This window comes from Parambassis ranga, chromosome 10 (assembly GCF_900634625.1).
Source record: "Parambassis ranga chromosome 10, fParRan2.1, whole genome shotgun sequence".
Lineage (NCBI taxonomy): Eukaryota > Metazoa > Chordata > Actinopteri > Ambassidae > Parambassis > Parambassis ranga.
In genome coordinates this window covers 9,625,039-9,652,422 of record NC_041031.1, presented here as the reverse complement: position 1 = coordinate 9,652,422, position 27,384 = coordinate 9,625,039, and the positions used below count along the sequence as shown (strand labels likewise).

General features: G+C 41.7%; 1 protein-coding gene across 8 annotated transcripts in view; it reads right to left on the bottom strand.

Annotated features, from left to right (window-relative positions):
• Positions 1-27,384, bottom strand: part of nlgn3a (neuroligin 3a) — an 88,489-nt gene that overhangs the window by 48,094 nt on the left and 13,011 nt on the right. For 6 of the 8 annotated variants that reach the window (XM_028415884.1, XM_028415889.1, XM_028415888.1 and 3 more), the window contains one exon: positions 22,473-22,622. In XM_028415884.1, the coding sequence (XP_028271685.1) occupies positions 22,473-22,622 (150 nt within the window). Of the gene's footprint in view, positions 1-22,472; positions 22,623-25,335; positions 25,356-27,384 lie in introns of all 8 variants that reach the window. The other 2 variants (XM_028415891.1, XM_028415885.1) reach the window with 2 other exon arrangements.

Below are 27,384 nucleotides of genomic sequence, written 5' to 3'. Positions count from 1 at the left end.
ATTAAGGTGGGGATTTGATCAGAGCCTCCTGGGGGCTCCAGCTCCAGTTCCAGCTTAACATCAGAGGTGGGTATCTCTTTATCTGCCTGTGAAACCATGAGGAGTTTAATACCAACCCTATGGAGATGACAGGGTGGATGTAGGGCTTCATTGTGCCACATATTTAATTAGTCCATCAATTTCTGCATTTGTACACACTTCAAAGGTTCGTTTAATTCTAACTGAGGGGAACAACACACTTGGGATTGTGGACAGATTCTCATTATATAACCTGGTTAGGTTTAGAAAATGATCATGGATTGGGTTACAACGACATGTTACAGGGCAATCTTCTGCAACACACAACAACCTTTACCACTATTTTCTTGGTTACCAAGAATGAATCCACAGTAGAAGGATGCATAGCCAGGCAGTTTGAGTCATCAGGCCAGGGTAATCAAATCATGGCCATTGTCAGAGGTACTGACGAGACTAGAGGGCCAGGAGGTGTTTTATGATCTGTCCTAGAGTGGTATATAGAAAGTAACCAAGATTAGGTAACAGTCTTGAAGGTGTATTTTAAAGCATGCCATTTTCCAAAATATAATGAGGTTGTATTGTTTGGGATGAAGCAGGTGCCAAAGTTACATCAACACCAGTCACTCAACTGAAATGTTAACAATTAACAATTTCAAATCTTTATTCTATTGGTTTGTTTAAAAAAATCACACCGACACTGAACATATTTGATATGTCAGTATTAGAACTTGATCTGTATAATAGAATGTAAAACCACTTGGTTTGTACATATGCAGAATTTATTACATTCAACCTTGTAAGGGTGCCTGACTTGCTTGGCTTCACATATTCCTTTGTTGATGAAGCATGGCTTTTCTCTCACCCCGAGAACAGTGAGAGATGAAAAATGGATGAAAAGCTTTTGAAATAGTGACTATGATTACCATAATACTTTTGCAATGGAGGCAGTGTTGTTGTCACATGTTGTTGTATGTAACACAAAGGCCATGCACTACACAAAAGATACTTGTACCATGTTGTACAAAGGATAACAATATTTGGTTTATTCTCTTCTTTTCAATTGTCCTGCTTCCAGTAAGGGTTCGAACAGTTGAAGTGATTCTTTTTTTATTTCACTTCCCAGTTCTTCCTTTTAATCTAGCAGCACTAAAGAACTAGGTTCCATCAACAACAAAAAGATCTCGCTTTCTGTTTCATCTCGGCCTCCTGCGATCCCCGGGGACGTCTCTCTGCGCTCGTCTGCACTGCTTGGCGGTGGGAGATTGTGCCAGGGCTCTGTTTGTTTGGCTTTCTTCCCCCTTCTCATCGCGCTGAAATCTGCCTGACAGTTCGGCAGCATGGCTCAGGCCCCACAGGAGCTACCGTCAGATAAAATGTCACCGTGGCTTTGTTCCACGCGCCCTATAGGCTGGCCAGACGCACTGTACACCTGAGCGCCCAAAGGCCAAAGCACAGAGCGGGAGCAGTGTGGAAGAGGTGGAATTGAGACGGAGCAGCTTTAAGTCTTGTTAATTTTGCTGCCTGTGCCATCACCACATTTAATCCACATTTATCTTCATTGACAAAATCAACTTGATGGACAATTAGATTAGTGGTTTTTTAACCTTAGAGTTATATGATTAAGCCACAAATAAATCACACATGGTTTATCGACAGTGCTAATTCAGCATCCTTCTGTATTACAAGGAGATGGGACTGGATAAGAACCCGCTATCCTCACCATCGCTTAACATAACAGCTTCAGAGCCTCAAACTCTTGACATCTACAGTCAAACCTGATCCATTTTTCCTCTGAAAGGCAGCAGCACCGACCCAGCTCCTGTCTCTGAGCCTCAGATGACTCTTCTCACTGTTTCCCTAATGAGGCTCGAGTGAAAAAGCCGACTGGTCCTCTCGCAGCCAAGCGCTAGGGCGGTTGCCACTGTCAGCTCCTGTTAGCTCAGCCTTCTTCGGTTCACGTTTCAGAGAGCACAAACACACTCATCCCAAAGGAGCTCCTTCATACACACCGACCCCCACACCCCTACCCCTCAATAAATTAATAAAAGAAGGAGCAGCTCCTGAAGGTAATTTGATTAAATACGACATCCCTGCTTTAAAGAGCGTGCTGACGAAGCAAAAATAAGATGGGACGTTGTCGGAAGAAATTGTCACTGTACTCGTACATGACCCCCACCATGGCAGCTCAGCTGTCCTCCCTCTCTATCTGAGCATAGCCACATTCTCAATTTTCCAAGGACATATCTGGGTGCTATTAGATGAAAAATGCTATATGCTCCAGATTACTGAGCTTGTCAGTCACCTAATTTAATGCAATCCCCACCAGATCTCTTTCCTTAATTGAGTTTCCTTTGCTTTATTTGATAGCCAACATTTACGAGTTCATGTGTTCAAACTGTGGCTACATGCTGCATAAGCCTGTAGGCTTATCTAGGGCACATGCTCATACTTCTCAAAACAGACATATGTAAACAACAACATGAGCTCAGACGTTTGTTAGACACCGAGGACATAAATGAGCGTAACCAATTTCTGCCAAATGTGCTGAGGGAATTGTATTAGCATAAAAAAAATTTATACAAGTAGTCAAATGCTAAATTGTCATATTTTAGTTAACATGGTTACCCCATAATTGCAATATTATCATCAAAGCAACTGGATCAGTGCGATTTATTTATTTCACTTACAGTACATATTTCCTTTTCCCCTGGTGAACGCTTCATCTATTTTGGTGTTTATGTCATCCCCACTGTCTTCTCCTCTCTCCCTCAGGCTTAAAAGGGCTGAGCAGAGCTGGGAAGGATGTATCGAGCTACGACGTATGAATGGAGTGACAAGCCATCTCAGTCAGAGGGGAAACCACTCATTATGCAGATTGCTTTGTGGTGTTTCTGTATAGTCAAGGCCACTGTCATCCCCTCTTGTCAGTCTGGCCTCAGCCTGAATGGGCATCACAGCCTGTCTTGTAGCTCGGGTTCTCTATCCCCGAGCTGACACACTATGTTGTTAACTTTGTGTGCTTTAGTTTGCCTAGAGGTTGTGAGGTTGGATTACTGACCCAACAACAGTGCCAATAATGGCAGGGAAACAGACACGTCCTAATGGAAGGGAGGATTCTCAATCTTATTAGCGGGACATCTTGTTTCAGTCGATGCTCCAGCAGCCCTCTGGCTCTATGACAGCATCAGCAGCAAACAGCTAGCAGGTGCAGAACAGAGATGAAGCCAATTGTGTTGATCAAATCATCCTCTGCTCTAAAACCACACATCTTCTCCTTCGCTTATGTCCACTTGTGTGCTGCAGATAGCAATGTGGTACAATCAGGACATATGCTGTGATGACAATACTGACAGGTGAACGACATAGCTCCCACATTGGAGAACAGGTGGTTAACAGCTCTCCATATCACTATAGCCTAGCAAAACTGGAACAGGTTGTGTATTGTGACATGCTGTCTGTAACATCACTACCTGTGGCTTAAAAAATGCTGCACCCATGCTACCTGTAGCAGAATGCGCAATAGAGGCAGGTCTGTAGCATACTGAGTCGAGCCTTATCTCCCCCAGCCGGAGAATCCTCGATTCTGTCCTTTCGGATTGGCATGAGGAACAGCCTTGAGTGGCAGGCTCCTGTTCTAATTAAACCAGCAGAAGCATTAGTCCCGCTTGTGAGCAGTTTTCATAATTACCCATGCAATTCATTCATTATTTAACTTAACGAGGTAGCTCGGTGGCCAAACATACTGCGAACTGCAGGTCTAATTTGGGAAAATGCCATAAAGATATTGGATACCTGAGGTTTTGCCCTCGCCACCTGTAAAGCTTCAGGATGATGAGGGATCAGGAATAATGACTGAATGTTTGGTCTTATTAAATTTGAAAGTGTCCGCTGGTTATGTATGCAAACACAGAAAAGCAGCACTCTTTATTGCAATGTCTATTAGGTTCAAATGAAATGTAAGTATGACCTTTCTAAGCTCCTTAATTCAGCTAAATTGGCTCCAGAGGAGGCTAATTTAGCCTTTTACAACATGGGGGGGAAATGGGCATTAGAGCAGTGGTGCCACCAGCAAATGGCACTGGACCCTGGTTTGTTTGCACATAAAAATGTGTTAGCTTCCTGGAAAAAAAATGAAAAAAATGATGGGATCATCCTTTTCCTTAGAAGCCTTAAACATTCTTCTCCCTCAGACTATTTATTCTCAACCAATTGCTTGTATTACCATTAGAATTTTGACCACAGTGGCATTGTTAGTAAATGTAAATGGGGGTTTACATTAAATTGCAAATGCAGAGGAAAAAAGAATGCAGTCAGCATTTTATAATCCTGCATGAAAATGCTACCTTAGGAGGCACATGTATTCAGATGCCAGGATGCCAAATCATACTCATAAGCCAGCATGCAAAAGCTCGGGAGTTAATTGATACACAAGTCAAGTCTAAAGTGATGGGGGTGGATGATCGGGTTACGCTGGTATGATACAACGCTGCAAAATTATTGAGTCAGAAGATAATCTATTTTGATGCAACCCTTATAACACTTAAGATAATTCATATTCTGATTTATACATTACAGCTGGATGCCCCGATCAGCGGAGCAGATTGAGTCATCCCGCCTATATGCCCTGTTAGAACACTGTAAAGGTGAGAGAAACTCTGCGTGTTATTGTTTTATTTTTTTAAATGTGGTTCTGCTCTGATCTTGTGCTTTCAACTCAAAGAATTACATGCATCATTTATGACTCATGAGCAGCAGTGACACGCAACTTAAAATCTGAATTCAAGTTACATGGTCTGACACTTATACCAGTTCAACTAATATGATCTGTGTCAGTGAATTTCTAACACTCAGGGATCCATATCAATTTCAATCCCGTGTCAAGCATTGTTAACTTGTTTACTGCTATATTAAGCACTAGATATGCTGCTGGAGAGTCTTACATAGCCCATGGTAATTTACCTCCAATGAAAGCCTTATGCTCAGAGCAGTGTTACAGAAACAATGATCTAAATTACACATGGTCTTGTTTAGTGTAGTCTGTAGACCCTGTGTTTCAGATTTCATCAAATATTTATGGAATGCTGAAGCCTATTTTCTAGGATATATTACATGCATTGGTGTACATGAGCGTGTATGAAATGATGGCCATGTTTACTTTAGGCTTAGCTTACATGTGTTACTGCTCATGCATTTGTATTGTCACTGCTTTGTGTTTGCAGTTTGCTGTTGACTTAACTACTGAAGAAGATTAGAATATACAGTATAAAGAAAAAAAGGCTGTAAAATCTATGGATTGTTGCATGTGTAAAGCAGTTCAAACACAGCAGCATACATGGCATTTAAAGCACAGAGACATCACAGTGCAAATCAAACAAAAACCAGAGTAAAGCCATTTCCTCTCGCTCCACTGTCAGGGAAATAGAATAGTATTACCAGTCTTGTAACTGTGCTCCAGTGACCCAGAAACACATATTTCTAATTGTTCTGGCCAGCCTCTGGGGCTTCCTTCACAAAGCTATGACCTCTTTACAATCAGACCACAGCGCACGGCCCATTAGGACCCAAAGGAGAGCCTGACTGAGTATGATCCCCTCAGGCACGGGAGCTCTCCCCTGAGCAGACAACTCCAAATGCCACCTCCATGTCTCCCTATGACTTATGTTTTACGTAGATGAAAAGACACAAAAGTGTGCATACGTGCAAACATCACAAACACACATTTGCACTCACGCACACAAGAAGTCAAAGACCCACAGACAGCTCTATTTGTTCTCCCTATCCCCTTGAAAGTGCACCAAAAGACCACACTAAAGGGGAGGAGGACTGCGTGTGCTTTTTTTAACCTTTCTCCTTTCCTGGACAATCTAATAACATCAGGCCGCGGTGATGCAGCAAGGTCGCCCTGGTCCAAGGTCACTCTGCTGGGTCCACAGCTGAGGAGGTGTGCTCAGAGGAGGGGAGGGGAGCAGAGAGTATACGGCCAGACAGGCGAGATCTGATACTAGATCCACAAGCCCCTTAGATTACAGTATAATACAGTTATAATTGAGGCAGATAAGGATTGCGCCATTTAAAACGTTGCAAGTGTGCTGTTGATAATCAGTGACCCAGGAGAACAGCCACTCTTTTTTTTTCTTCTCTTCACAGAGCAGTGAGAAGTTGCCGTTGCTTGTGATGAGATCCATGCTGATGCTGACAAAATAAAAGTAACCTAAACAGCTAAGACATGAAGAATTATTAACTCCAATCTTATAAGCAGGTATGCTTTCAAAACTCAAGTGCTGTGCTGTTTAGGCATTTGAGGCAATAATCCCTATATTTTGAAAAAAATATGATCCACCAGAGTTCTTGCTATCTGTTTTCTGGGGGTCATGTCAGGGGCTAATTGTTAAGAATTGAGTTATTGAGCTGTATGCCCTTCTCCAGTCCCTGAAGGACTAGCACCAATACAAACAGCTTCCAAACACCATTGGAATTCCACTGGAGTGCCCCTGACTTACCCAAGCCATAATATTGTTCTAATAATTGGAGCTCACAGGCCATCAAATATCATGCTGGTTTGTTCAATTGATTCAGACAGGGGGCAGAAAAAAAAACATGCATTTGCAATTTTCCCATTTGTAATCAGAATGGCATTCCTCCGCTCTGCTTTTAATGATGGAAAATTCTTCGAGGCGAAAGCATTTTGTAATTTGTCCTCTGGCTAACTTTTATGTAATGCTGTATGCTGCCTACAAGTACATAATGCAAACAGTATCCATAACTAAGCAGTGTGTTTTGGCTCAATGTACAAGGATGACATTTTACCTTTTTTTTCAAAAAAATGCTTCGGTGATAACTGCACCCAAATGCTGTAATTGAATGTGTAACTAGGGAATTTGATAGGATTCATTCTGACAGATGCAATAGTTGACGGAGCAGAAGTGGGGTGTCACCTGCCTGTTTGTCACATTTCTGCAGCCGCTGCAGCGGCACTGACAATGATGAGAGCTGTATCACAGCCCATCAGTAAAGGCAGGAGATTACTTTTTTGTGAGAGACTGCTGACTTGGCACGTAGCTGAATGAGGGTTGAGTATAGGCAAGTGGCAGAGCTGGATGATAATGAAAATAGTTGTGATAAAGATGTAATGGATGTGGGATAAAAAAAAAAAATACATTCACGAATAATATCATAAGGAAGGTGTACGATGTGGATTGACTTGGTCTGATTACACACAGACAATCTCCACTTTATAAAATACATGTCTGTAGACGCTGCGCTTATCACCTTCAAACAGGATGGAGGCAGAAATGTGTCCAATCAAACAGTTGTCGTTCAGAAGTGTTTGAACGTGTTTTAAAGCATTTCAAGTGCCAACTGAGTTTAATTAGAAAGGCTGCTGATTAACAGCGCTACAGTGGAGGGAGACTAGTGTTCAAAGAATATCAACAGTGTCCCCGCAGCACAGTCTCCCAGACAAAAAATGTGTAAGAGCTACAAAACAAAGGCTCAGAAAGCGTGTCGAGCTTTCGTTCATTTGAGGATTTGTTGGACGCAGATGACCCTAGCATTAATGAAAATAATCATCTTGGTGTTTATTAGAAATTAAGGATGCATTTTAACCCCAAAAATGACTTTGCCCTAAAACAAACCAAGCATCTGTGCTGCCCAAACTCACACTCTATAATTGTGAAACTAATTTGTTTTGCTCCAGCAATCAAGGTAGCTATTAAACATTCTGATGTGAGACCAGATCGGCCTCAAACACACAGGCGCTGCCACTGCAGGAACCGGTTCATTTTAAGAAGAACTTCCCTTGCAAGTATTAATTTAGGGTTGTTTTTGAGAATGGAAGGAGTACCAGCTATATATATTTCTATGTGCCTTGAACAGCAGCAAAGTAATCTGATAATTATTAAACCCAGAGGGAAACTACAGAGAGTGCGGGGTTGGTTCTGATGTTTTCCTTAAAAACTACAGAACAAAGGGTGAGGAACCAAATAAGAAACTGAATGGAAAAGTGAGAAAGATACAGGTAAGGATTTTTTTCTCTCATTTTATGAGCCACAAAGCAATGGAGACACAACTACTAAAGATGGATGCCATTTCTATAAATGAGTTCCAGCAGCACCTTTTGTTTGCTTCTTGTGCTCCTAAGACAAATAAAAAAACATGAACATGTGGTGTATAAATGAAACATAATAATAGATGATGGTACAGTGCGTTTGCACTTTTTATTTTATTTCCAAACCATGGTACATTGTTGTGCTGAAGCCCATGCATGTGGGCGTACGCACACTGTAAGCAGAGAATTATGTGCCTGTAAGGTAATGATTTTCTGCTGTATGATGGTTGTGGCTGTGAATAAATGCAACAGTTGTATCAGCTGTTCTTTATAATTCTTTCTCTGTATCTCTCAGCAGAAACTAATTGCTGTAATTGCAGTGGGTAAATGTGCTAACTAGCTCTGCATCCCTCCTTCATGCTCCCTGGTATACAATATACCCAAAGGGAAGCGTGAATAATAAAGACTTCAAATGACAGGCACGCAGCAGGGTTAATGATAAAGGTCAACTTGCCAGCATGCAGCCAGCTAGAGTAAAGGACAAGTGGCATGGGGTCACAACTAACATGGGCTCCTGGCCAATATATAGTAACAGGATCCACAATTTTCTAGAACCCGATGAGAGCCGCAGCACCGCAGCGACCATTCCCAGAGCGGCTGCCATGTGCTCTACACTTCACTGATGCTTTTATTAGCCTGCTACATTGCGTTAGTCATGACAGAAACTAATACAGTCTGATATGGGGAAAACACAGCAAGGCTCATATCTGTGCAGACAAAACAGAAACAGACGAGACCTTGGAACATATGATGGCAAGAATCTTTGTACAGTATGCTACAGTGAGGTTGTAGTTTTTTCATGGCACTGCAAAGTAAGAAGCAAGATCATCTGGTGCTGTTGAAAAATATGATGGAAATAAAAACAACAGACAGTGCTCTAGAAGCCCAACATATATTTGACAGGCAGCTTCACAAAGAGAATGTCAGCCAACACCTGAAGCCACGCAACTCCAACAAGACATTCAGGATTTATCAACACATTTCTCTGCTATTATTCATGAGAAAACTGGCATTCGGCAGAACCTGACACTCACATCAGTCCTGCATGATATTTACAAGAATCCCTTGAACTTCTTTTGCTTGTGAGGAACAAAGCCTCTTTCTCAACTAATCTCAATTAAGCCCTGCTGCTGATTAGGTACTTTATACACATGGTTTAGCTGGTTATCAAAATCAGTGCCGAACGGATGCTTTAAAACAGAAAAGTCTAATAGCACTATGTCTGAAAGAAATTATTTTTAAATGTTTCTTTATATTTCGCAAGGGTAACATTAGGCCTGTGATGTACAGTGCAAATTAACTCAACTCATAATATGAAAGAAAAAATGTCAATCTGATGCTGTAACTTCCAAATAACTTTGTTTTATTCCTAAAACGTCCTCGTTTATTTATCTTAACTATCTGGACTGCATGCACACACCCTCCGTAACATCACCTGTAGATTATTAATAACTAGGCGCAGAGCTGTGCAGCATGTAGTACAGTGGAGCTGAGCTGCGTGGGCAGTAAGCAGCCTGCGCTCTAACATGGCACCACCTGTCATTCTAAACGGTTACACCCTTAATTAGGCACAACATTAAGGCTTAATATAATTTAAATGGGAAAGTTATATAACAATTCAATCCTGTTCAGTTGCTATGGAAGAGAAGACTAAAACTATTTTTAGGGCTGCTGCTTGATCACCCATCATCATTGTGTTTTAATGTGGCTCTGAAGGTCACACTTGTTGTGATTATGGCTCTTTTTTTCCTGGAAAGCAAACACATTTTTTAATCCTCTGATAAACTGAACAATTAAAATTAAGGGATAAAGACAAAATAAGAAGTGTGTAGCACTGAAAACACAAATGCATTAAACTATATGTAGCTACCTTATAGTTGCGTGTTATGGTAGGATTGTAATTTGTTGCTCATGTTTGGTTGTTTACAGCCGAAAGCATGTCAGACTTACTCTGTAAATATGTAATTTTCAAATGAACTGTAGGATAGCAACCATCTGCAGTGCTTCCCTTTCTCTCTGTAAGCTGCTTGTCATGCTGTAATTTCATTTCCCCTTTAGAATGCTGTAGACACATAAGTTACTTCTGTTGTTGATGTTTGCTTACATTACAATCAAAACAAATAAATCCTCAGGAACACGGTTTTCGAATTCTAGTCATGAAGTAGCAAAGGGAAATGAGTCAGACAGTAGGAGGTTCAGGTGTAGCTGTGCAGAAAATAGACACAAGCACCTCATGGTTCAGAATGGCTTCATTTAAGTCTGTTTCACTTTTAACAGTCTGTCCCTTATGAGTAAAAATTCAAATGTTTCAAAATGATCTCATCATTCAACACTTACTTAAATCAAAACATTAAAAGATCTTTTTCTGTGTGTAGTTACATCCATGAATAATTTCCACACAAGTATCATTTCTGCCAATGGAAACAGGTCCAGGGTGCTTCATCCTGCATTGTCCTGGATCTTTGTGCTGATGGGCTTCTGGGACTGATATATATCATATTTTTACAAAATCAAAAATAATCAGAATGCTTGAGGGCTTAAATACAATTAAAACAAAGCTCTATGTTGAAGAAAAATGTCTGCTCAATGTGTAGATCAGCAATTACATAAGCAGATCTGTGGCATCGGACAAGTACACAGGCTTAGATTTCCCTGAGTTATATCGCTCCCATTGAAGGAGCCTTCAGATGACACTCAGGTGGATTTGATACTTATCAGAGGATTGCTCAAGTAAATCAACTCGCTGCCTCAGGTCTCAGAGGACGAGCAGCGTCTCTAAACCACTTCTCACGGGGGAAAACAAAGCTAAACACCTGGGATGTGCTGAGACATGGCGGCATTTCACAGTGATGATGACTAGAAAAAGTCATATTTACTGATGGCAGTAACAGATTTATTTAGGGAGAAACACAACAAAGCATGATACTATGATGTATCAGACCTGCACTGTATCAACTGCAACCTGAGCAATGAGCAGCAGCACTCCATTCCTTTGGATCAGCTTTATACTTCTGCAGGAAAATAAACACAAATACAACTAACACACCAGTTTGAACAACCATCATAACTTTTCTCAGCAATCGCCATCATCATGTCGAGTGAAGTACTTTTCATAATTTCCTCACATGAAACAACAATAAATAACAATAACAATAAAACTAATTAGCCATAAGAATGATCTGTCTGATCTTAAATTAGCAGTTTTGCCAGAGAAATAACATCAACATATTTCTTTTTGAAGAAGGGAGCAAAACTCTGCATTGGAAAAATAGACTGCAGGCATTATTTTGTAATGCTGTCAGGCAGGCACAGAGAAAAGACTTCACCTTCCTTCCCCTTCCTGAAACGACTGCAGAAGTTATATAAGCAAAAGGCATTGAGGCTAAGGTAGGGCCCACAGAATTCCTTGTATGCTGGCTTACTACAACAAAGCCCTTCCAGTGTGCTCTAATTCTCTACATTTCCCTCCAGAGTATCTCCTCCTTCATGGGGTTGAAAAGAATGGTCGGGCAAAGGATACGGTGAAAAATCCCACATGGATCAATTTTATACCAATCAAGGCCCCTAAATAGTGAAGGAGATGGAGTTGGACTAAGTTGGACTGCAGCCATAGCTTCTTTGACTAGAGAATGTGAGGATATACTGCACCTCTGTTTCACACCGCAGCAGAAAATGGTAGTATTTCCTCCACAGCGGCTGAGTGGATGTACCTCCCACACATTTGATAGACCTCCTTGGGGTTACGACACTTTCAAAACCACATATGACCCTATAAAATTAGCTCTCATAGGGGAAAGATGGTACTTGGCTGACGTAATATAAGCTGTCAGGGATATATTGCCTCCTATTTGCCTCCTATTTGCTTACTATAATCCCTCAGCAGACACTTTGTTTTAAATATATCTGGCTGTGTTCTGCTAAGTTAACAGCACCTTTATCATCTAGCATCTTCCTCAAAGCTCCAAGAAGGCACGATTCCCCCGGAAGCGGTGAAACCCTCACCTTTGTCCAGTTTCAAAAATCCAAAACTCCTACTTGAGGGGTGTGATTAAAAGCACTGTGACCAGACCTTGTTCACACACTCTCCCTCTTCAACCTTCCTCCTTCTGATTGGTATTGTTTCCACGCACTGCACCAATGCAATACACACTGTAAATTTGCCCCCTCACCCCCCACTAACAACTGTGCTGCCCACTTTAATCCATTATCCCAAAATGTCCACCTACCTTTGCTTAGCAATCTCCTTCACTACCACCTCAAGTGCCACATTTTACCCACCACGCCTCCAGGGGTCTTTGCTAATTCAAGTGAATTCTCCTCCTTGTTCTCCTCCTCCTACTTTCACCTTGTCATTTTGACATCCCAGTCCTTACCCTCTTCAGACTCCTGCCTCTGTACACCCCGCTGCAGCAGCGCTTTGTGGTGGCAGAGTGTTTCCCCACACAAGCGAGGACTGCTGACCTTGGTGGTTAGGCCTGGCCGCTGCTATGATTAATGCCTCTACAAGACAGGAAGCAAGTACCTCTACCTGCCTGGCCAATATATATCTTCTAACACACATCATTCCTGTCTCAGGACACACCTGATGATGGACAAATCTTAACCTCCGTCCCCCCCTTTTAATGCCTTCTTGCTGTAATCCTTCCTTCACAATGCCACTGAAGAGGCAGCAAAACAACTGAAAAGCGGGGACTTATAGCTCCACACACACACAAGCACTTTTTTTTTTCCTTCTTCAAATGATCAAACCTGCCGCACTGGGCTCATCTGGAAGGTGTACATGCTGGCTTCTGTTCGATAAGGCCGTTACCTGTACGTATTTTGCCCTGAGGAAGCCCCAGATGTGTGTGTTGTTTTTTCTTTTTTTTGGTTAAAGTTAAAAATCCCTCAAGGACAAATGCACTAAGAAGAAAAGCTGTGCTGCCATTAGAAGCCTTGTACTCCCCTCCTAGAGCAGAGCATCAAGCAAAACAAAGCATTCAAGCAATGAATCACCACAGACAGATCTTTCAGGCGCCTTAAACAAGAAGCCCAGTACAAGTTGGGAATACACCCAAGTCATAAAAGTCTCAGAAATACAAATATTCACCGTCGGGTATACAATATATCTTTCCAGTGTCATGTTTTTTTGATAGAACAGTATCTGTTCAAAGACTTCATACAGTGACATGCACTCCTTTTATTTAATTGATTTTGGGTCTGCGTGTCAATATCTGAGCAGACAAACAAACAAATAATTCCAGTTTCCATTACTCAGGCTGCATTGTTTTCTTACTGTGGTGTTTTTTTTTTTTTTAGCTGCATTTTAGAGCCCACAGAGTACAATAACACATCAATTAATACACTTATAATTTCGTATGCAACGACACATAAAAGGTTGCAGGGACCTTCAATTTATATCCTTGAGGAACCAAGGTCATTTTGCAATTGCTGTGCAATAAACCAGTCCAAACACGTGTAGCAGGTCACACAAAAGTGCCGGTTGGTGTGAATATATTTGGGGATTTACTGGTGTGGTTATTAAAAGGGCATCTGGCTCTGAAAGCAAAGGCGAAGGCCAGCCAGGGACTCACACAAAACTCTGAAACATGTATATTTGTGTGAGTTAATGGCCTCTGCCACTAAAAAAACCAAAGGTGACAAGAGTGGCTTAATCACGGCATTGGCAACACCTTCCACTGTGCAGGGAATGGATTATAAATTGCTTATTGCGTACTTTATTTTTTAGTCTAACACTCAAACATACAAAATTTAAGAACCTCTTCAAAATATGAAAAGTTTGGCAGCATACCTGCAAATTGGAGTTATAGCTCTGAATCAATATGAGGTTGGAATGTGCCAAGGTGGAAATGGAAATGGTGTCTCTTGTTGCTCCGCTACGTCATGTCAACTGAAGATAGCAGCGTGGGTAAATATTAGTCTTCTGTCTTTGAGGAGCCACGCAAATATCTGTCTGCAAAACTCTAATTTTTATGTGCTAGTAGACTGAATAAGAATAATGTTTGCTAATGTTCAGGATGCAAATGAAAGCTTCAGAAGAAGCACATCCTTCATCGCTAACAGTAAAGGTCAAACCTCCAGCAATAAAGCATCTCAACCACAAACAGTGACACAAGGCTGACATTTTCCCTCAGTGAACCGCTGTTGCATCTGTGCACTTCATATTGCCATCTCTGGGTGAAGTGTTCCATTTTAACACGAGACGCTGCAGAGGACCCCTTGACCAGATGAAAGCAATAGTCGGGTATGCTCTTTGATGTCTTTGTAATGCATATTTACTGTTTTGGTGGAAGTACTGCGATCATCTAAACATGTTTTCATCTCTGGACAGTGCTACAGAAGGTAGCTTGTTTTGCAGAGTGAAAAGCACAACTGTAGCGGAGAAATTGATTTCTTAATGTCACAGTTTCTGAAATGTCATGCTTATGAAATATAATGAGCTTTGTTCCTGTTTCCATTTGTTCAAGATGAAGAAGGAGGACAAATTCTCATTAACAATACATCTGCCAATCGGAGTCCCAGTCACAGCAGCAAGGGGGGAAATTTGTTAATTCAAATGTAGAACATATTTATACAACCCTGCTCTCGTGATTCTGAGCAGGTGCTCAGACATAAAGAAACAATGCCTGAGTACCGGTACATCATACACCAGCTCTGTAATGTATCAAAACAGATTTAAAATTGGCAAAAACAAAGTCTGACAGTAAATGAAAACATAATTAAACATTGTGTCTGTCAGCACTGTGGTTCATGTCAAAGTTGGAAATGACTCAAATTTCATAAAATCAACATGCTTGTTAGCGTGCAATCAAAGGTGAAAGTTGCCTATCAAGCTGCTTTAATTCTGCTGTCTGGCTGCGTCCATATTTCACTTTCTAATTTAGCAGTGCAGATTTTTTTTTGTAGATGCAGCCACAGACAAAATGAAAAACAAATTAATTTTTTACACCTGTGAGCCTGAAATGATCAGATGGTAATTGTTTTTGTAGAAATACCCGATATGCAGATGCCATGGTACCCGGCCACATTTACTGCTAAACAAAATGACGGTGTAGTGTTTTGTGAAGGCATTTTGATATAGGGGACTGCTGTCAGTCTGTGACAACCACACTGTATTCCCTAAGACTGTTGACATACAGGCCATTGTCTGTTTAGTTATACTGCAGAGTCTCATGTTTAATGGCTTTGTAAGTGCACAGAGCCAAACAAAAGAGCTGCATGAACTCTCTAACCTGTTAACATCAAAATATGCAGAAAAATAGACAAAATACCCAAAAATTAAATTAAAAAAACATCCACATCAACATAAAATGCATTATGCTGCTCACAGAAACACAATTACAGATGCTCACAGCGCAGTGAAAATGTTTTCAGGAATCTTAAAAGCTGACAGAACAAGTCTGTTACTTTTCCATGGGGCAATAGAACACATTTAATGTCTACTGCTGAAAATAAACACTGAATCATAAAATGGAAATAGGTTGTGATACCAAAAAAAATGTGAAGGATTATTACTTAATGAGACCTTTTCCATGGCGTTTTGACTTTGTGTACTCTGGTAAGCATCACAGTAACTCCTGACAGTGAACCAGACTGTCAATCCAAAGATCTTAAAGCCATACCTACACCTGTGCTTTTCCTGCTATAACAAGCAAAGATGTCTGCTGTGAAAAAGGTCCATTAGCCTGTTGAACTTTATATGTCAGCCTGTGCATACGATTTTATATCTGTCCGATTCAATAACAGCAAAATACTGCATGAAAGTAATAGCGTGAGAAATGCCAGTAGCAGGCTGCAGATTTTTAGACTTTCACATCAGTGTGTGAAAACACAATTAATCTTGATTGGTTCTCCTCCCTTCAACAGCTGACTTACAATCAGGGAGGTCTTCAGCATTTAAAATGAGATGCCATGAATATACTTTGCGTCAATCATTAATAACCCAGTTTGTTATATATTATCACTAAACCTTCAAATGTGTCATGATACAAGAAGAAGAATCTGGGTCCTGCAGTTTGACATCAAATGCCTCATTATTCCTGTGGGCTCAGTCTGATCCCGCTCAGCTTTAATCAATACTTTTCAAGCATTTTAAGGAAGAGAGGAAACATCCTCTTGGTGACAGTAAAAAAAGTGATAAAAACAAACAATAGGCCCTGTCTTGGCTCTGTCTTGCAGATGCAGACGTTTGTAGCAGTGTGTCTAGCAAAAGGAGCTTAAGAGTTAATTTCCTGGCAGTGATTTGTAGAAGAGCAGCATCAACAAGCTGCTGCAGACTGAAGCATGAAAACCATTACTTCAATCCCTCACTCCCTGACATTAATAGGATGAATAAATGTTTTTGTTCTCGGCTTAATTTGGATGAATTCTTTCAAATGGCAATGAAAACAAGTAAATATCCATCTCAGCTCCCCTCCTGATAATAAAAGACAAAGAGGGCTCACTCTGCCTTCGCTTTTTCTTCCACCTACTGTTAGAGAATTCCTTTGCTCAGCGCCGAGCTCATATATCAGATGCTAACCAAAATGACTGAGACTGGGAACAAGTACTGAGGGAGGCTCATGTTATGGGAAAGGGTTTATTTTAAGTCAATTCACCCCCGCCACGCAGAAGGTTGTCATGTTGAATTTTATTCTGTTGTAACTCAAGAGAGATTTTTTTCTCGTGATCCCAGACATTCGATATAACAAATGAGACGCACCCAAAAGATTATATCGTGCACATGAGCCCCCTTTAAAGAGAAATGACACTTTTTGCAGTGCAAGGATATGTTCCAATTGTGGGAGGACTGCAGCTGCAGATTATTAGGCATCAGACAACATAGAGACCATTTAGAACAATGCTTATTGTTATTGCATTTTGAGCACATGGGCGCTGTCCAGTGCTGAAGTCTGTTGCCTTAATGAAGTAACTTGTATAAGGCTTACAGCCACTTTGTTAAATACACTTTTGGCAGATTAAATTAGTCATTAAAGTCATGATAATTTTTGGATTGATCTGCAGTCGCTGTATACAAAGTAGTTTGAACTAGCTCCACTTCCAGCCACTACAACAGTGATGCTGAACACCTAAGAGCACAGGGCAGGACTCGAAAGCACCAAATATAAAGAGAAAACAAAACAAGTGATGTGAGTACGATGTGGGTATCAAAGTCTCTTGTCCTTATACAGTGAGAACGGTAAAATGTACAACATTAATAATAAATATCTAATGCAGTAATAATAAGAACTGTTGAAGAAAATCCAGTGAGACTTCAGAGTGAGCGTCTCCGTGGCACTGTTAAAAAGGACCAAAGATTTTTGTAGCACACAGAAGTGTTCAGATGACGTCCTATACTATTTCTACTTAACCAGGACCCAGCTGACTTAGTACAGTTAGTGTCAGGAGGTCACGAGCACACTGGCCGCTCCTCAACTCTCAGCAGAACTCAGCATTTACACTACAGTGGAAAAAAGGACTACACAAACTTTGGACTATATTTTTGGTCTGTTTACAGACAGCCACAAATATCCTCTGCTCCCTAAATCCCCGTCTGAATTACCAACCGTCACCACATTTAGTTTAGGAGAGGGACATAGCAGAGAAAGGCAGAGTCACTTTCAACACATGGAATAACTCTGGCAATTCAACAAATCAATGCCGAATCACCGCACTGCTTCTTCAGCACAGCTTTTACTCATACAGCAGGTTGAGGTTATTTTGATTGGATCTAAACCTATTCTTTTGAAGGCCTGAATAACTTGAGCGGACTGAGGTGACAGTCGGCGGTGGTGACGGTCGCACCATAAAATGGCTGTGATCAGAAAGATATGGAAGATAGACATCAGGGGTCACAAATAAACCCTGTCAGAGGTGAAAACTCTTCCCAAGTACACACTGTACTTGACCATTCTCCTTTGCAAAGCACTTGGCTGAGGGGAAGATGGTCTCACCTTGGGTTTTGGCAAGAGGCAGCCTTTGTTAATTTTTAATGCATTTGGAAACTAGTAATTAAGTCCCCCCCCCCAATGGACTGAAAAATTGACATGCTCTGGAGAGCCAGTGAGTAATTATATTTGTAAAGAGCAGTGATACAAGATACTCCCCTCTGACTGGGACTCATTACACATCATTAGAGAGGAGCGGCAAGTAGACACGTGCACATGCACCACGTGCACAAGACCACACACGCAAGTCACACACTTTGACACAGGCAATGTCTTTTTTCTCTCCATCTCTCTATCTGACACACACACACACAGATCAATGAGCAGGAATCCAAACACTGTTTCTCTTTGGTAAACAAACTGAGCTCCTCAGGTCCATTGACCCGGGCACAGTGTAACGACTCCTAACAGGACAGCACTGGATGGCGTAAAACTCTGCACTCGATAGCTCATCTGGTGATGATCATGCTGTGGTGGGTCAATAAGTAATTAAAGATTAAATCTGAAATTAATTCTCATTTATCTTAACAGTGAAAGGTTGAAATATGAAAGTTTCCAAATGGGGCCTCGGGAAAATTGTAGTCCACCCTTTGAAGCAATAATTACCATCACAGCAGAGCAGGGCTAAGAGCTGCAGGGGGATGATAGAACAGCACTAGAAACTTAGTAGACTCCTCTTTAATTGGAGCACGAGGGGCGGCGACACATAAGGCTTCCCTGAATAGATCCAGCACAACTTTCTTCCACATTCACCTCTTCTGTCTCCAGAATTTCACCCTGGTCTATCCCTCTGTCTGTTAGTGTATTCACAGTTTTCACAGCAGCCGCCATGCGCATATTATAAAACCACACTAAAATATAGATTCCCCCTCTGCAGCCTGTCTTCTGGAAAACACCAAACAAATGCTAAATCTATATTTCATAACATACTGAGCGCCACCCTTCAATAATTTTGCTCTATTTGAGTGAGCAAAAAGTTGAAAAGCTGAAATAGTGTTACTGCAACACTGCGCAACAAAAATGAAATTAAAAAGTTAAATAAAACATTCATCAAACTTTAGTGTCGTCCAATTTGTTGAAATTTACTGCTGATGTTTTCCAGTCTCCACATTAAAGCCTCTCAGCAGATGCGCTGTTGCCGCCTAATAGTTTTGGTCTATTGTTTCTGTAAAATGAGTTAAATATTCAGATTGTTGTGTGTATTTCAGAGGTGTTTACTGCATTATTAATGTTATATTCAGATTGCCCAGGGACGGTGGGAGAGCTATATTAGTGTCAGAAAGCGTATATTTTGAGTTGCCTTGTCTGCTTTCACTTTAAACTCATTATCTTGTCTAATTCTCCCTGCCTCCATTATTCCCTCATCCCTTTAAGCAGCCTAATTAAAAGAGCTTTCATTTTTTCATTAATATGTATCTATTTATTTATTTATTCTCCATTTCCACATGAAACTGCTTCGCCCTGCTAGAAAACAAATTGCAGATTTTTCTTTTCCTAATTTAACTGAAGTATTTACCCTCATCTGGTTGTCAGCTGTAAAGCTTTGGGCTGAGTGCAGTGGTGAATGTACAGTGTGTCCAACACACACAGTTAATCTACTCCACTTAATACTGTTTAGGCTAGATTATGGCTGAAACTGTTAGCGACACCCATATTCAATAAAAAGAACTGCAAACAAAAATGAAATGAAAACATGTAATTACAATTTCTCATATTGTGAGTGCTGCGATTCATACTTTATGGCTGCATATCTTCAGACAGCTTTAGTCTTAATTGGCCCATCATGCTCTGATTTCTCTCCGGCCCTGGTTTTATTTGGTTTATATGAGTGTGTCTGTAATAACAGTTTAAAGCCGTACCATGGGGAGATTATCAGACCTTGCTACAGCGATGGACATTATCGCTCAACTACATGCATCACTTCTTCTCTGTTCATTGCTTGGAATGGCTGCTGGGGAACTCACCATGAGAGCTGCTTTGTGAACTGCCGTTATGCGTGTGAACACGCATGTTTTTTTTTTCTTTTGTGTGTGTGTGTACAAACTGCTTCTGCACGTGTTTGTGCGTGTCACCGTATGCGCCGACGTGAATGCTAGTTATGTGTGCGAACGTGCTCATGCCCAGAGTGTTCACATGTGGTGTTTGAGGGTGTGTGTGCATGCATGTAGAATGACATTTAGTGAAATGTGGCAGCAAGAGAAGAAACATCTGACTCATAATTGAAGTGCCATGAAAGAAATATGATCATGAATCTGTATTAGGGTTACGTGCTCAGCCTTAAAGCAGCGGCAGGAGCAGGAGGCAGCATGCTTAGCCAGTCCCTTCGACTACCTTACCACCCAGAAGGCTGATTACAACGCTCAAAATGATAAACCGCAACAAAAAAAATGACAGAGGAAAACACAGCGTATTCAAGGCGTGCAATCCTGATGACAAAATCGATAGGCCGTGGCGCTCTCATCTCCATCAAAAAAAGAGTCTCCAGATGAATGTAGCTGAGCCTCCGGGATTCAACCACAGCAATCGTCTCAATGTCCTGGAGGATAAAGCAGACACTCTTCTGCTCTTGACATGTGGAGTTCTCAGAGCAGCAAGGTGAGGCAGACAGCTTTTCAAAGGAGTAAGATGGTATTTTAGATTTTTCTTCTAATAAATGTGCGCCATGACACCAACACCAAATCAATAAAAAAACTATAAATGTGTGTTGCCTGCTCATGAAAATCCTGCATCGCTTAGTGTGACAGTTATCCCTTTAAAGTCTTCATATAATTAGTCTTCACAGGTAGTGAAGCTATTATTAATTATGTGAAATCAAACGAAATTAGTAAGAAACCAAAGTCAGAAATACTTCATTAATCCTGGAGGGAAATTGCTTAATCAACAGCGCCCCTCTCCTGTACAGTCATTGCTTCAAATCTGCCCCATATTAGTTAAACGGCTGTGATTGGCATGGCATGGGCAACTCCGGGTTGAAATCTGTTTGCATGGGAAGGTGGCCAGACGTATTCTGCCAGAGAAAATAAAATGAGCCCGGGCAGAATACAACCCCTTAGGCAATCCCAAAGCCCCAAACTCAAGAGCCACTGATGTAGCTTATTTCTCTGTGCTATTTGTTTGTTGTCCAAAAAACCATTAAAGACACGTCAGTGTTCCACACTGCTCTACATTATGATGAACGTGGGAAATTAAAGCTGCTGTAAATAGAATACAGCTAAATAAGCATAGTTATTGTGTTATAATCATTAGTTTTGACTAACACTTAATTTTGAGTTATACCCAGCTGCAACCTCAACGCATGAATAATGAAGCCGGCAGCGGTGTTAAGAAGGGCTCCAAAAGTGAATCAATCCTCACTGACCTTAATGTTAATGTATGGATTCCTCCCACGCTAATTACAGCTCAACATAAATTGTATAGTATGAATGCTTCGAATGGCAGCTGGGTACTGTCACAGGTTATCAACTGTCACTCAGCTCCAACTATTTGCCTACATATTGTATATTAAAAATGGATGGTGTGGCACTGCAAAAGGTTTGTTAATAATGCATTAAGATATGCTTTGTGTTTATACATATACATGCCCTCAGTTGGAGCTGTTTGGCACTGGGCTGAATGCACCACATAGGGCATAAGTCTTTTCATGAGATTTCACACAATAACACCAGCTTTATCCCTTATCTCAACAGCTGCCAGCAAGTTGGATGAAATCTGAAGCAATATTCAAACAAACAAAAGCAAACATGGAAATTTAATGTTATATTGCAAGTGTTTGTTGTTGGTCCACAACCACTCTAAATGTAAAAAAAAATAATAATAAGTGAGGAGGTAAATCAACTGTGTCAGAGAGATGGATGGAAAAGGTACAAAGCTTCGGTGGCACGCTAACAAACTCCATTTTGTGTTGCTGCAGCTGTTTCCATGGAGCTCTCTGCCGCTCTCTTTTGCTCTCTCTCTCTTTCTCTGCTTCTCCTCTCTCTCTCTCTTTCACACACACACACACACACAAGTGTCTGAAAGAGGATTCAGCTGTGTGAGTCAATCTGCAACCAACCACAACTCAGAGAAAACCTCTCGTTCTCTCTAACAGACTCTTCGCCTCTCGTCTGTCTCTCCAGCATCCCGCCCATCTCATCAATTTTTTTCAACTTTATTACAATAATTTCTTAATTTATTCTAAACCTCAGTCAAAACAACAAATCTGCATTCAGCAGCACTCAATTACTGTGATTTTGATACATGAGAACCACATCAACAAGAAGCACAGGGACCAGTCCACGTATTTACAGTCCAGTGTTTTTCCCCTGGCCTTATTTGGAGTGTATGTAGCAATCAGCAGAGCTCATTACACCTAGGTGCCCTACAAAGATGCCCCAGAAAAATGTCCTTGAAGGAGGAGATGAAGAAAAAAAAAAGATGCTTACCGAGGACTCCAACACGGTAGTTGAGAGTGATAACGATGACATTTCCGTAGCTGGCCAGGACGCTCCCATCGATCATGTTGCCAGTCCCCTCCATGTAGGATCCTCCGTGGATGTAGACCATCACAGGCTTGGCCCCAGTGTCTCGTATGTCTGCAAGAGTGGCCATCATTAACACATTCACATTGTCGTCCACCCACTCCGATCAAGGGTCGGCTCAGATTCAGATACAGCAGTTATAGCACACGGTGGCCACAAACAGACAAACTGACAATCACCTCCCAGATACCAGCTGTCATCGTACTGTCTGCAACTAATGGAAGCAATATACTATCATATCTGCTGTATGAGAAACAAATTAATGTCCACTCTTTATGTTGAGCTCAGCCCTATTATAGTAATGGGCCATCTCAACTGAAAATGTGGCTAGTCATTTACCACATAAACCAGACTATCAGGGTTGTATTTGGCTTTGCATTGCCTTCCAGGAGGCAGACCCACTTCCTAATATAGACACGCAGGAAGCCATTAGGGAGAATAAAGAGAGAGGTACTCTGACACATCTCCTAAGCAGGGAGCAGGCTAATCTGGCTTGACAGTGATAGGGAAAATGCAATGGCTAATTACACAATGCTACCTTGCACCTCCTTTTTTTTCTTACACAGGTCTATCATGCTGCAGCAATTTATTTGCACGGTCGTTGCCAGCAGTTAAATTTCTGCTTCAGTTTTGGTAAAATGTTGTTTATTTTATTCGTGAAGCACAGGCTTGATACCCAGCTGGGGTGACACTCTAGCCAGATAAAGCACATCCAGAGGTAGGAGGAAGAAAAAAGCCTCTGTCTGAGGAATAGACTGAATTACTGACTGGCTAGCTAGAGCTGGGAGACAAGACAAGAAACTCTCTCTCATTCTCACTCCTGCTCATCCCCCTCCCCCCTCCCTGCGTTCTGTGTAGCTTCTCGCCTTCCCCCTCCCTCACTTTGTATCGCTTTCACTCACAGACTCTCCCCTGTCTCTCCCTGTTTCTTTCCCACCTTCCCTCCATCTCTGTCCAACTCTCTGGCTCCATTTTTTTTACCCTTAAGCCCTGAGAGTGGTGAGAATGAGAAGGGGTTGGAGGGTGAGGAGTGAGGGAGACAGAGAGAGAGAGAAGAAGGGAAGGAAGGAAGGAAATAGAGAAAAACAAAATAAAGAGAGCAGAAAAAAGAAACAAACAATGGGCTCAGATTTACAAGGGTGGTATTGTATTCTGGTTGCTATGGTGACTGAGAGCCAAAATTTAAAATCCTCAAGAACAGCTAATCGCAGACCACGTCCTGCACGGCCCAATCTGCATCGATCTGCAGGCACTCCTCGTCATTATGCGCCCCATCACATTAGCATGCTCAACACAGAGGACAGCTACTTAAATGCATTTTGTAGAGACAACTTTCTCTCCTGTAACCCCTATAGCAGAGCTTAGCCCTGATTCACTGTTTTTCTTTTTTCATTATTCCCTTGGTTATTCATGGCCCTGTTACTGTTTAAAAGCAAAGCAATAACTTGTATATGATGTGGCCTTATTTACAGCTTCCTTATCTTGCTGGTATCTGAGAAGGCTACACAGTGAAATGTGATTTATAGCTGACACTTCTCTATGCACACACTTATCTTAGACAAGAGGAAAAGGAGGAGGAGGAGGGAATGCATGGGGTGAGAAAGTATGAAAAGTACAGTCAGAGAGGCAAGGAGGGATGAGGGAGGTGGGAGGTGGACGGGGGTGGGGGGGCTGCAAAACGATATCCTACACGAGCTATTCAGACATATGGGCCACAGATACAAAGAGAATGGCAGAGAGGAAGAAGGAACAGAGGGCAGAAATAAGAAAAAGAGATTAGTCATGTCAGTGTTATCAGTCACCTCTTTTGTTGATTCACATCATGTCTCCATGACAACACAGTTAAAATCCTTTTGGGAGAGCGATACAAAACATCGAAGCTCCACTTGCTCTAATCTATTTATTGAGTTGATCTGATGTGGGAGATGTCACATTGATGTGATATACACCTCTCACTGACACTGATTTGTTGTCAGAGAAAAATGCAGATACATGCAACATTATCCCAATTGAATCACAGTGACAATAGTTATAATGTTTTTTGGATACAGCTGCACCTAGATAAGTAACAAAATGTCATTGTGTCTTGCATAATGACAATAAAGATTCCGGATTTTTGAGTAGTTCCTCTTATCCAATCAGATCACAGTTTTATTGTTTACTGTTGTCTAATCTGGCAAAACATGTGACTCGCTATACGCACTTAACAAAACAAAAGAAAGAAAGAAAAAAGATTTTTCCTGATTCCCTACTTTTCCGAGGCAAACACATCAACACACATGTTCACAGCATCAAGATTTAGCACTGAGCTGAAAAGAAACAGAGATGTTTAGTTTATTAATGCATATATTTGCAGTGAAACTCCATGCACAACAAAAGACAAATGTTTTGTAGACAAAAAAAACTGTGAATGACATATAAGGAGATGAAAGCTGATGTGCAATGAAGAATGGAAAAAAAAATGTTTTAACACATCAATTTTCTCACATATTTTTTCTTAACCAGACATGTGAGATCATGCAGCATCTATCATACACGCATACACTCCCAGCACACATCATACAAACCAGATCAAAAGTTTTCCGTTTGAAAAGTGGGGACAGCGCACCTGCAAATACATCACAGGGTATGAATTTTAGAAACGGCTGAGGGGCACAACCTTTCATAGGTGCCTCACAGTGACTCAGGACTGATTGGAGTGTCAGTGGGAGGCATAACTCAGGCCAATGCTGAGCCTCAAAGTGTTGCTGCTGCAAGTAAAACCCACCAGGAGGCCTCGGAGCATTCCTTCCACCCTCTGTTATCTTATTTTCTTTCTGTCCGCCTATACCTCCACCTTTTTGTCCTTTGCCTCTCACTCCATCGAAAAGCAGTCAGTCATATATCTGACATTAAGCGCCCTCAGAACTGGCCTTGACACTCCGGAGTGGGACAGGACAAAGGCGAGCGGAGATAAGTGTCGGTGGCATTCACTGTGTCAACACTTGGTGAAACATGGTGGCTGTCAGCGGCTATCAGTGAGGTCTGAAGTAAGGGGGAGAATGGGTGACAATGTCCTGATGTGGCAGGACATGACATGCGCCCTACTGTAGTGCTCTTGTCAGGCCAAGCTTCACGGTTCACTCATGACAAGTCCATTACTGCCCATGTTCACATTTCGAAACTGCATGTAGTTTATCTGAGGAGCTCTTTGCAAAACAGGCAGTGTAATTACAGCAGCTTGTGCCACTGAACAAGTCAGTGACAGCTTTGTGAATGTCACTGACTGTCTGCTTAATATTCTGTTTGGACTGAATCAAATGAACTTGCTCTGTGTGGCTGGGCCTTGGATGGGAAAAACACGCTGAAGGGAAGAAACACAAAGTATCATATTCAAAAAGAAAAGAAAAAAAGGACCATGGAAGAAGGACCACAAAGAATTATGGCCTGTTGCATCGCTGTTACTATTTTAAGCTTTAGAGGAAAGGACCATCTCAGAGCTGGAGATTCTACAGTGTTCACGACACCTGACATTTCTGAAGTATGAATAATGTATATAAAGGAAATCTGAACATGTAGGAAAAAAAGATGTGTGTGAGTGTGTGTGTGCCTCATCTATGAATCTTGACATGGCTACAGTAAATGTAATGGAAGGAATGACCTTTGTGCAAAGGTGACTGCAGGCTGCCTGGCTGCTGTGTTTGTGTGTTAAATATGATGCTGGCAACGAGGCAAACACAGTGTGTGTGTATGTGCGTGCGTGTGTCTGCATATGCATGAGGACAGAGAAAAGAGACGGGGCTAGACAGTGGCTGAGTGAAATGAAAGGAAAGACAGTGTAAGAAGCCTGCAAGGCTATTAGCCAAAGCCCCCAACAGCTGGTGCGGATCTAGATGAGAAGAGGAAGCAATAGATGTGCTGTCATCCCTATAAGACTCACAGGCAGCTGTTTGCTCCCTGAGTGAGTGAAGAGTAACCTTTCAGTCTCTCAAGGAAGCCCACCATCCTTAGTGAAAGCTACAAAAGCTGATGTTACACTGTACTGGTTGACCACAGCAACAGACACATCACAGCGCACAAACCCCTCAGACGTGCTGCGGCATTGCTTAAGGAAAGAGTCCGATTCAAAGCCCATCTCCACTTCATTCTCCAGAATCTTTTCAAAAGCAGCATGTTTTACATGTTTTTGCCTTCCCAATTATGTTGTGCCACTCAAGAGTAAAAGACAAAGGAAAAAACACAGATGACAGTGACAGCCTGACTCTCTCGTCCTTTGAAATGGCTCAAATGATGCTCAGCCATTAGTAGCAATGCTTATCTTGGAAAGAAGCTGAGCAGTGCTAGCATTTGAAAAATCTCTGCATAAACGGGGTTCAAGGGGGCATGATTCCTATTCCCTGGCACATCAGAGAGAATAGGATAGTGGCAGAATGGAGAGAATGGTGTGCAAATTGCCCCCATCGTCGATTTACCACTCTCCAGGCTGCCTGAGCTGAGCTGAGGGCTTTGCTGTATGGGGATCCAGTCAGGCCTGTGCAATGGAATTAATGGTAATACCCAGGCAGGTGGAGCTCAGCTCTGCTCCCTGGCACAGCAACGATGGTTTTCCTGAGGGTGGGGGTATGCCTGTGTGTGTGTGTGTGTTGTCTAAAAGCAAGTACTGTTTATGTGAACAAAGTATGTGCACTGATTTAATGGGTGTGGGTGTACATGTCAAAGCGTGTGCACATGCACACTGACGGTGGAAGCATTCCTTCTGATTAGAGCCAGAGCCTCAAAGTGCCAAATGACAGACACACACACACACACAGATCTATTTTTCATCAGTGGGAGAGGG